This window comes from Octopus bimaculoides, chromosome 3 (genome assembly GCF_046866305.1).
Source record: "Octopus bimaculoides isolate indiv1 chromosome 3, ASM4686630v1, whole genome shotgun sequence".
Classification (NCBI taxonomy): Eukaryota; Metazoa; Mollusca; class Cephalopoda; order Octopoda; family Octopodidae; genus Octopus; species Octopus bimaculoides.
The window spans coordinates 60769637-60782223 of NC_142930.1; the positions used below are offsets into that span (position 1 = coordinate 60769637).

The window sequence follows — 12587 nt, forward strand, 5'->3', positions numbered from 1 at the left end:
ATATATATATATATATATATATATATATATATATATATTATATATATATATTATATATATATATATTATATATATATATTATATATATATATTATATATATATTATATATATATATATATTATATATATATATTATATATATATATTATATATATATATTATATATATATATTATATATATATTATATATATATATATATATATATATATATATATATATATATATATATATATATATTTATATATATATATTATATATATATTATATATATATATATATATATATATATATATATATATATATATATATATATATATATATATATATATATATATATATATATATATATATATATATATAATATAATATATATATGAAAATATACTCAACTGTTCCAAGGATCTCACATATTTTCCAATATGTATGTATATGTAAATTGAAATCAAATTCGATGACTGGCATCCATCCTAGTGGAACGCTAAAGGCACCATCCAAGCATGATCATTGCCAGAGCAGCTGACTGGCTTCCACGCCGGTGGCACATAAAAAGCCCCATTCGAACGTTATCATTACCAGCTTTGTCTTACTGCCACTTGTGCAGGTGGCACGTAAAAAAATATTCAAGCAAGGTCGTTGCCAGTGCCACGGGACTGGCTCCTGTGCAGGTGGCATGTAAAAAACACCATTTGAGCATGGCCAGTACTGCTTGACTAGCCCTCGTGCCGGTGGCACGTAAAAGCACCCACTACACTCTCGGAGTGGTTGGCATTAGAAAGGGCATCCAGCTGTAGAAACTCTGTGGCCTGGTGCAGCCATCTGGTTCGCCAGTCCTCAGTCAAATCGTCCAACCCATGCCAGCCTGGAAAGCAGACCTTAAATGATGATGATGTATATATATATATATACACACATATACATATGTGTGTATATATATGTGTGTGTACATATATATATATATGTGTGTGTGTGTGAGTGTATTTATATATATATATATATATGACACCCTTATTATGAAACAGGTATAACTATAGAAATTTTGAAATTGGACTATTATTTCTTTGATATATATTGCTTATGAAATCTGGGAACTGGAATCCAAGTTTACATCTATACTTAAAGGTCTTAACTGCAGACAAATTAGACTATGATTAATCTTAAACATTTTGTTAATCTTGACACTGTCTACTTAGATACACTCAGTGAAACACTGTGTAACGTTTGACTTTTTTTTTTTGTTTGTATTATCGAGTTTGTATTATTCTTCTAATTATTGGACATTGTTTCTTATGTTGTTAACTGAGGTACTAGAAACACAAGTGTATATGTACCATGCAAACCCTGTGTTTTGGTGACTTTCCTTATGAGTTAGGAATTTCATTTCCTCATGGTAACTTAATCATTTAGCCAGAAGGCTAGTGCTCCTGTTGTTATATTTTCTTTGACTTGTTAACCTCTTACATCAAAACATAACATAGCATCTGTAACAGTGCTGACTGAGCAGACCTATGATCAAAATTCGACTTTGACCATCCTGCCTTTTTCTTTCAGGCATAGTATATATATATATATATATATATAGGATTATGTGGCCTTTTGCTTTAAAGACAGTGAGATGAAACAAGGGAAATTAGATTGCTATTTTGAGCAGATTAAGTGATTATGCAGAGGCTGTCATTAGCTCAAAGTGTGTTTTTTTTTTAATGTTGGTCATAAGCTTCTGCTTTTTTTGTTTAAATTTATATGTAAGAAGCTTCTTTTCCAACATTGTGCTGTTGCATTCAATCCCACTGTATCATGCTGAGCAAGTATTGTCCACTATAGACCAAAGTTTTGTGAATAGATTTGGTTAACAGAAACTAAAAGAAGCCTTTTGCGTGTGTGAGTGTCCTTCCACTGCTTAACAATCAGTGTTGGTTTGTGTGTATCCCCTTAACTTGGTGGTTTGGCAAAAAGGAACCAATAAAATAAGTACGAGGTTTTAAAATGAATATTGGGGTCAATTTTACTCAACCCTTCAAGGTGACGTCCGGGTACAGCCACAGTCCAATAACAGAAACAAGTAAAAGATAAATGACCTATGTCCTAAAAAAGCCTTTACTGAAGTGTTCATTTGTTTAACATTTGTTAGGGAAAGGGTGTTTGTTGATTAGAAGAATTGTAGATTATTTTATTGGTTTCTACTTTTAAATTAGAATTAATAAAAAAGAAATATTAGAAGTGATATATTAAAGTTAAATATAACTATTTGCTGCAAAGGTCCCTATAGATATGTGCAAGATATTTAGAGAAATATGGTATATATTGGCAAATTATGATGCGACCTAGTTATAAATCAGAAAAATGTTCATATTTTAATAATCTCAATTTCATTTCATTTGATTTTTTATAGAGGCAGCTTTTAAATAAAGTTTTGGAAGATATCTGCAACATTATGGGAAACACATCATCTTCATCATCACAGACTTCATGTAGCTCGCCACCATCACTTCCTACCACCACAATTACCTCGTGTAACTTCATGTCCATCCAGCCACAGTTTTATGATGGTTAGTATCTTAGAAAATCAAAAATATTATTTCTTAAACATTGAATTATTGCCACCATATTCTTTTATTATATATTTATAAACAACTCATCTTAAAAATAAGTTTTATTGTTATGTACTTATTAGAAAAATTCCAGTCAAGATATTTAGTATAAAAGAACTTGAATACTATTCAATTAAGTACTGATAATTTGCTATCATTTACTGTTTAATTTTATGCTTTAAACCTAATTTCTATCTATTTCATATTATTTAAACTTACAATAATTTGTATTTCTTCTTTATATATTGAGATGTTAAGTTAAACCTGTTTTTATTTGAAAATGATGACTAATTAGAAAACATTTATCTTCCAGGAATTCTTCAAGAGGTCTCGGTCCAGCTCCTCCAAAATAACCTCACAAGTACAGAGCTAGCGAGCCGACAGATGGTGTTCCACAGTGTATATCTGCTTCTGTTCCTCGCCTGTGGCATGTTTTTGAGTCATGCAGTTGCACAAGTCATAAACTATTACGTCTTTCATGAAAGCAAGGTCCCTATTTTGAGGATCTATCAGACAACGAGCTCATCTTCCCCGTGGCCCGAGCATCACAACTGTACCGTTAAGGACATGCACCGTAGCGCCTCCTGGCTACAGAGCAGTGAAAGTGGTGTATACCTTGGAGACAATGAAGAAAATGTGCGTGAATCCGCTATGTAAATAGAAACAACCCCTACTCACTTCCCTCCTACCTGGATTCCTGGGATATCCTTGGCTGCTCCAGTTTCCTCCTTAAAATTAGGAGGTTTCTGGATTCATTACAGTGGCATGCCAACATATCTTCAGACCATAACCTGGAGGAGTAACTCACAAATTTGTGTTCTTAGGATTGTGTAATCTATTACAAGTGGACACAGCATTCATCCTGGACAATAGATGTTGGTCATATTCCTACAAGATCATGCTATTGTTTCTTAGTTCATATTTGTCCATCCGGTGACAATAAGAAGAAGTCATTTTAAATAAGTAATCATCACTATCAAATGAATGTTTCCAGGAAGCAATGAGAAATGAAGTAAAATGTGGAAAGAGGCTTTCCCTTTCGCCAATAGCTGTTTGGTACATGATGCCTGCACTTTTCCCAGTCATGCTCTGAAGGAAAAAAAAAAAAGATGCTAAAAATATATTGTTATTATTCAACTCCCCAAACCCATCATGAGAAAGAGAAGGCAAACGAGTTTAAAGTTAAAGCAAACAAACAAAATGAATGAAGTATCTAAAATGTGTATGTTTGTATTTAGGTGTATGTAAGAGAACTTAGCTTTCAGTTTGCCTTCAGTCTTTCCAGAAAAATATATGCAAGCAAATCATATTACATTGCCTGCCACTCATCAATCCTTATTTTAATCAGTTGTTATTAATTTCATTAAAAAAAAAAACGAAACAAAACAATAAAAAATATACATAGTATACAGATATGTATATATGTGTAATACATTACACAAATATACATGTGTCTGTGTATATATGTATGTAAATTCATACGTATATAATAGAAGTCTAGGTAGACTGATAGATAGAAAAACTAGTACCTCCAAGTACTTAGTTATCATGACCAAGGATGGAAAGTTTTGTGGGAAATCTGCTTTCACTTTACAAAAATGTACTGAAAAGAATCTTTGCATTGAAAAATTGGATATATATATATATATACATACACACATATACATCTATATAAATACTTATATATACAAATATATGTATGTATATATATATTTTATATATATATATATATATACCATATATACCATACATATGTATATCTATATGTGTGTATATACATGCAATGCATGTATATATATATGCATTACATATATATGTATGCAATCATACAGATACATACATAGACATAAATGTGTATATATATATGTATATATGAATATATATCTATACACACATTCAAATGTGTGTGTATGTATATATGTATACTCGTATGCACACACATATATACATGTATGTATATAATCTTTTTATATATATATATATATATATATATATATATATTGATAGATATATATATGTGTGTGTATATATATATATATATATATATATATATATACACACACATACATGTGTGTATGTATATATATACATATCTCAAATATAAATATATGTACATACATACATATATGTCCCATTTTTGTATACTTACAGAAACGTTTCACTCTGTGAAGACTTAATTTGATAATCTGGGTGATAAAACTGCTTAAGATCAAGTTGTCAACACTATCATTGTTCATCTTCTTAAAGCCATTGATGCTACAGGTGTAGATTCAACTGAAAGAAAGGATTCTCATAACTAACGAAGAATTGAAAACTATTAAATTGGTAATGGATCAGTGAAGAGACGTGTGAAAAGTAACTTAACTGTATGAATTGAGAAGGGAATACTGAAAGCTGAGGGTTGTTAACCCAATGTTGGTTTTATGAGGATATTAAATGGAGGCAGAATATCATTCATTTCACCTGTAACACAGACAATGGCCCCCAACTGGTGCTGAACTGAATGACGTCTAAAGGAAAAGTACATCGTCATCTGTGTCCCTGTTTGTATAAATGTTAATTGTTATGTTAATCTGACATTTACATCTCCTTGGCTCATCACCTAAAACTAAACAAGTGGATATTCTGGGTAGCCATTTTGTGTGTATGAATTCCTAAATGATCAACGGTCTTTTGACTGTTACTAAGTTGCAACTAGTGTAATATTTTTTACTTGATGGAATGGTGTAGAGTGAAAGTGTTTCTGTAATTATGGAATACTTTTTTTTCCATGTAATCACTCTTTGCTATATATATAAAAAGAAAAAAAACACAGTTGAAACTGTGATCAAAATGTATATACCAAATCAGACACAGCAAAAAGGATACAGTTGTGTTAGAATCTAAAATTGTGTCTTTATATCCATTATTTGTTATTAAATATTTGAAAATCAGGCACTATTATAGTGAAATTGAAGTTCAATTTTTTTGCTGGAGTTTCATTACTAATCATCCATAATAAAAGCATATGGATTACATTGAAACCATGCCACAAGGTGTTATGAAAGTTTTGTATCAAACTAGAATTATACAAATGGATCCCAGCATCCAGCTGATCGCAAGCCCACAAGAGCCACTCATTAGCACACAATGCCAAACTGATTTCCAACACATGAATAGAAGCCTGACATACTCTATATTCCATGTTTCAAAAATGGTGGTCAACACTGCTGGCTATGTAGCTAACATAAGGCTCACAGAATTATAGGCCTTGTCTGCAGTTGAGTGGAGGGCTAAATGGCGATTTTATACTGTCAAACAGTTTAATAAGAACCTTTTTCTATATACATAAGATAAGCAGTCACTCAACCTTGTTTTTCTCAGTTAAGCATATAATGTCGTTCTTAAATTAAAAATGTATTCAGTCTATATTTCATATTCAGCCAAACTTGATATTTAACCAATGTAATATTTTAAATGATTGTTATGTTGATTTTTTGGCTTTGATTTGTAACTAAATATACTCAATAATTATTAGTAACTGTATTCTAATACCTGGAGAAGAGGGTTAGATAGTAGCTAAAAGTAACATTTTCACACTTCAAGTCTTGTGTTTTATGGGAAATATTCAAAACTCTGATAAAAAGAAAACAATTTACCAACTCAGCCAATGGTTCACTCTATATAGACTTCAAAGGCAATATATTTTCAGAGTTTTCTTAATAATTAAGGATCCCAGCATTACCAATGAACGATTTCTATGTACACTTGAACAAGGAACCTTCATGCCATATATATATATATGTGCATGTGTACATGTGTATATATATATATATACATAAACACATACCTATATATATATATATATATATAGATATATATATACACACACACACACATATGCATACATAAATATATTCATTCACATTATATATGTATGTGTACATGTTTATATATTTTTATGCACATGTATACATGCATATGTATGTTTGCTATGTGTGCATGTGATCATATTATATATATACATGTAATATGAGTAGCTGTCCTAATGAATATAATATATGTTTGATATAAATGAGAGGAATTATGTAAGACAAACATATATATAAGTGGCAACTGCCTTTTCTCTAGAACCAGCTGGTTTGGTGAAGTAGAGAGAGTGAGAGAGAGAGAGAGAGAGAGAGAGAAAGATGCAGAGAGAGAGAGAGAGAGTCAGATGCAGGGAAGTTAATACTTCCATATCTCCCTGCCAAAGTAACATACCATAAATCTGTGTAACCAGTGTCTTATACAGACTATGGTTGTCAACAACATTCAGATTTTACAGTCAGGTAAGGACTTAAGTTCATTGCTGAAAGCTAATTTTGCTTTGCAAACTTCTGTTTTAAACCTTGCCACTACTGCCAAACTAGGGCAGGACCACACTCTGAAAATGTTAACTTTTTATTTCATGCAAAACAAAAATGCACATTTTATTCAATTATTTATTATTTCTGCTTATAATTTTACTGGGAATAATTTTTTTTTTTTAAATTCATTTCTAGTTCATGTATGGATATTTATATTTGTGTGAGTCTGAGCCTTATGTGAAAATTTTTAAGTCTCATGCCCCAAGTGTGCACATACAAATATAAAGAAAGGAAAAATAGGCTATGTTACTTTTCTGAAGTGTTCACATCTCATTATTCAATGATGTATGTGTATCAGTTCATTCCCTCCCTGGCTGCAAGCAATAACTAATGCACCATAAAAGGGCTTTGTATGGGAAGACTATTGAAATTGAAAAGTCTGGGTGAACAAGTCACATGACTCAGAGCTTGGTGAGACTATCGTTAGAGCTATAAAGATACAGAAAAAATAAACAAAACAAACATTTGAACACCATTTCTTACCTCCATCTTCTCCCCAAACAAATATCAAAAGGTATCATGAATTCGCTCAAAGCAATTAAATTACTCTTGTGGAAGTTACTTTTTGGAAAAAAAGATATTAAATAGTTGTTTGTCAAAATATTTTCTCTACTTGACACTAAAATTCTATTCCCATGAAGCAAAAACAGCACTTACATTTCTTCAAAAGGTAAAGGTTCTCTGTTTTCGTTATAAAGTCCTATTGATAATTTCTAGTCTTCTTCAACAAATTTTGCTATCACTGCTTTCTATATTGATTTACTTTGATCCAATGCCTCAGCTGTGGTGATACCTATGCATTTGGTTGGATCTAATATACAAGGTACTGTACTAGTTTTGTTATCATTGTAAGCTAGTATGGAAACATAAACACCAGAATGAGGTATCCTGCAGCTGGTCAGCTATAATGACACTAACTGATTTCTACACTGATTGACCATTATTGAAAAATGGTCATCAGTCACCATGTGCTAGATATGCTCTTAACTGTGATAGTGGACACTTGGCTTATAACATTTTTAGTTAACTGTAAAAAAAAACCCTATGGGCTATGAATTCTTTTTAATTAACCATTTTAGGTTATAATGTTAGAGATAAACTTATTGTTTTATTATAATGATTATTATTATTATTATTATTATTGTTACTATTATTAGTATTAGTATTGATGTTGTTGTTTTATTATTATTGTTGATTTTTTTTTAATTATGATAGATAGTGTCTGTGTATATATATATTGCCATAGTAAACAGGCACAATAATTATCTGCTTCAAAATTAAGAAAAATTAGCAATGTTATTGATATTGTATAACTTGTAACTTGACATACATTTTACATGACTGTAAAGTAAAAATATTTAGAGAAAGAAAAAATATGGAAGGACATTTTTAAAGTCTTTACCTTACACTCTAAACATTGATTTACTGAATACCATGAATGTGTCAAGTAACAACTTATAACAAGCAAACAGTAGATTCTAGAATTTTACACTTTAAATTAAAGAATTTATTTTTCATACTTAATTTTTGTATTCTATTTGGAATAATTTGCTTTGCTCAATGTTATGTAAGAGTTTTGTAAGTTTTGCTACTCAGTTTGTGGGGGACAAAAATATAAAAACAAAAGAAACAAAGCTGTATTGTAACTTGAAAGTAAACTGATGAAGAAAATGTACAATGTGGCATATTCTAAACTCGTGAACACTTAAAAGAGAGCTGTAATGGCCATTATAGGTGTTCAGGTGACTGATAAAATGTCAAGTAAACAACATCTGGTCATAAAATCAATTTCAGATATTATTTTTTAAAAATTCAGTTTGCATTTCAAATTTTTAAGGATTTTATGTAGATATATATATGCATAACAATCATTATGGTCTGGAATGCTGTATGCACAAAGCTGATTGACAGCAAAGTGACAAAATTACCTTGTCTTCCTTCTTCCTTGGTTAGTACTGTTTAACAAGTATCTTACATGTGTTTGTCATTTATAGATGTTGAGAGTCCTCTTGTATCAGAATCTCATGAAGTTTATTGATATTGAATTCATTATTATTCAAAACATAAAAAAAAAAATGTTGTTAAGTCTTTTGCTGTCACATAATTAGTTTTAAGAATAGAACTGAAAAGTAAACCAACCACCCAACCAATTGATCAGCAGCACAAGGGAGACTTGGATCATCATTCATGACAATCCAAAACTCTGGCCACTATGCAACCTGGCATTTCTGATAAACAACAGAATAAATGTGGGGGAATTAGTCTTAAATATGAAATCTCATAAATGAATCCTGGGTTTCTCTGACTATGATACAAAATTGTAGGAATTGTAGCCCAGCCCCACAGATTAAAATGAGAATAAACCTGGGCATAGTACAGAGTTTGAATAAGAGTATACATTCGTTTTGTATTTGTCTCTTTCTATATACCGTTAACATTAATATACTAGCTGCCAATTTAAAAGTATATTTTCTGGCTATACCTAGAAAATTGACTGCAACTATCTTATGCTGCTAGAAGAGGGAGAAGCCTTCTAAATATTTGATTCAGGTTATCAAATACGGTTCATCTACACCACAGCATCAGGTTAGTGTTTCTATCACATCTTTCATCAAACATTTCCTCCTTCTTTGGGTCATGCAAGGAGCTGAGAATACATTTGATCTGCGGATGGTAAAATGTACTCTGTTGTGCAGCTTTAGATTAATCTCAACTCTATAATTTGTTGTTACTAGTAAATGATTTTTCAGTCCAGTGTTATTAGTTCTGAAACTATCAAGAACCAGTATGCTCCATTGAATTTAAGGTGCATTGTATTATGTTCAGGAGATTCTTTGTTATTTATCTTTTACTTAACATGCATATTTAAACCTTAACGAACATACAAATTTCACAAGACTAAATTTGTGTGCGTATGTATCATATAACTAGATGTATAGATGTGTGTTGTGTATGTTTTTGTGTACAAGTGCGAGTGTATGTAACACTTAAAAATATTTCTGCTTTAACGTTTCTTCCAAGTATCTTAGATTTATCTGTCTTCAAAGATGGTTGTTTAGAAAAATATGAAATTATAGAAATGTAGATTTTGTAGTAACTGCACCATGTTAAATCCTGGACAGTTCTACAAACATTTTGTCAAATTTGTAAATAGATCAGAAGACAATGGCCACTTTTGAGAAGCAAACAGCTGTGATAAAATTTGTCCAAAAGGCAGGCACATCTACTGTGAATACGATTCAGACATTTATGGCAGTTGTTATAGGAGTTTATAGTGATTGCCTGGCTGGCTTGACAGATTTCTTATTTGTTCCGGCAGGGAAAATAGTTGCAAATTACCCCCTGTTCTCCTGCACACAGGCCAAACATAGACCCATACAACTGCCATGCCATCTGTTCAGAATCACAGGAAATAACAGAACACATTTCATGACCAACAACAAATATAGCTTGAATGAAAATTCCACAGGACTTGTATGACGCAATATGATGTGTTGTGTCTTTGGCCAGTTTGTGGAATATTGACAAATAATGTGTAATGCTTTTTAGCATTTTGTATGTGGATCATTTCATTTGTTTTTCTACAACCATTGTAGAAAGGTGTATAAATTCTGGATATGTTTGGAAAAACAAGTAAATTTATACTAATAAAAATATTGAACAATAAAGCTTTAAACTGAAACCAGTTGTAAATAAGCCTTCTGAAGACTTCTAAAAACCCATTACACATCATCAGTTCTGTTGCTTTGCTGCAGCTAGGGGGAACTAGAAGTTGAGATGGTGTAACAATACTTCAGTTTTATTTAGATCTATCAAAACATTCAAAACTGTGTGTATGCCAGAATCTGTGCAATGTCTGATCATTATTTTACTCATATACAGTTTTTATCATTTCATTTGTGGCACCTCAGACTGCGTTAAGATCTTTGCACCGTGCAAATCTATAAAACAACAAAAAAAATGTGAAAAGAGAGAAAAAAATTACTAAAAAACCAGCTGGAACATACACAGCTTCTACTGAAATGTAATTTAAATGAACACTAGTAGGTAACTACATCTACTTTTTGCACTGTAGCTTCATCACCTTCTACCTGTAAAAAAAAAAAAAAAAAAAGAAAAGAAAAAACAAATCTCTTCCCACACAGACAGTATGGATGTCTTGTCTCTGTAGAACAAACATATTTTACTTGCACCCCCTATTGTGTTTTTCAGTATACACTTCTCTTCTTTTTCATGATCGTTGGTTTAATTTCATTTAAGTTGAATTACAGATGAACAATGACAGTTATTAAAAGATAAACAAAAGAAATTTACTCATAGTTCTCTTCTTCTCAATTTTTTATAAAAAATATTATTATTATTATCATTATTACTTTTATGTTTCATCTTTTTTTGTATCTTTTGTCTCTTACTGAACAGTTATAGGATAAGTAGACATGTGTTTAATCAACACCCATTTATATAAAACCCATTTGCATATATAAGTTTGTGTACGTGTGTGTATGTATATATATGTGTGTATATTATTTAATAACAGTTTGCTTTGGCTCTATGAAACTTTGTTTTGTAGGTTCATCATGCAAACCTAGTTTGTCAGACTTAGATGACCGAATTGCTTAAGCCTGATGAGACTACAAAACTTTAAGTCGCATTGGGTGAATTAAACTGTTATTATATAATAATATATGTAAGTCCTACCAAATGTGTTGAGTACCTCTTTCATTTGTCTACTCACCATGTGTGTGTGTGTATTAGTAATATATATATATATATAATGCATATATATTTATGACATATATATTATATATATAAAATATATATCTATATTACATTATCATTATTTGACGTTCACTTTCCATGCTAGATGATGATGAAACTGTATATTACATACATATATATTTATATATGTAATATATATATATATATATATATATATATATATATATTACGCACCCACACACATATATATATATATATATATATATATATATATATATATATATATATATTACATATATATAATATATATGTTACATATATGTATATTACATACATTACCTATAGCGTAATGTATGTATATATATATATACACATATATTACAGTTATATCTAATTTATATATATATTACATATATATATATATGTGCCACACCTAATATTATATACATATATTACATACATATAAATATATATTGTTTATATATATATATATATATATATATATACACACACACACACACACATATTACATATGTATTTGTCACATCTAATATCATATACATATATTACAAATATACAACAATGGCATAGAGATAACACATTAAGGGAATGTGGAAATTAGGTCTCATTTAGCACTCATTGTTTATTCCACTAACATATATCCATGTCCACTATATATTATGTATATCTATACATACACACACACACACACATATAAATACACATGCTTATACACAAATGGGTTGTATAATTCTAGCGTAATAATGAATTTATTGTTTAATTATAAATACATACATAAATGCAGATATTATATATATATATATATATATATATATATATATATATATATATATACATATATATATGTATACACATGTAACTTGGGTCTTG

The 12587-nt window shown here is 30.1% G+C and overlaps 2 protein-coding genes across 25 annotated transcripts in view; one reads left to right on the forward strand and one right to left on the reverse strand.

Moving 5' to 3' along the window:
* LOC106874729 (uncharacterized) overlaps positions 1-4188 on the forward strand; it is a 1612306-nt gene extending 1608118 nt beyond the window's left edge. For all 21 annotated transcript variants that reach the window (XM_089349018.1, XM_089349017.1, XM_089349026.1 and 18 more), the window contains 2 exons: positions 2391-2547; positions 2903-4188. In XM_089349018.1, coding sequence (XP_089205144.1) covers positions 2391-2547; positions 2903-3246 — 501 coding nt within the window. In that variant the 3' untranslated portion in view covers positions 3247-4188. The remainder of the gene's footprint in view (positions 1-2390; positions 2548-2902) is intronic.
* The window catches only part of LOC106874554 (uncharacterized), a 261011-nt gene that overhangs the window by 70416 nt on the left and 178008 nt on the right, over positions 1-12587 (reverse strand). The window contains exons 4-5 of one of the 4 annotated variants that reach the window (XR_016241059.1): positions 4739-4863; positions 3542-3678 (exon numbers count right to left, since the gene is read on the reverse strand). The exons of 2 other annotated variants lie outside the window; for them this stretch is intronic. The gene's annotated coding sequence lies outside the window, so the exon portion shown is untranslated. Of the gene's footprint in view, positions 1-3541; positions 3679-4738; positions 4864-12587 lie in introns of those variants that run through there. One more of the 4 variants, XM_089349036.1, reaches the window with a different exon arrangement.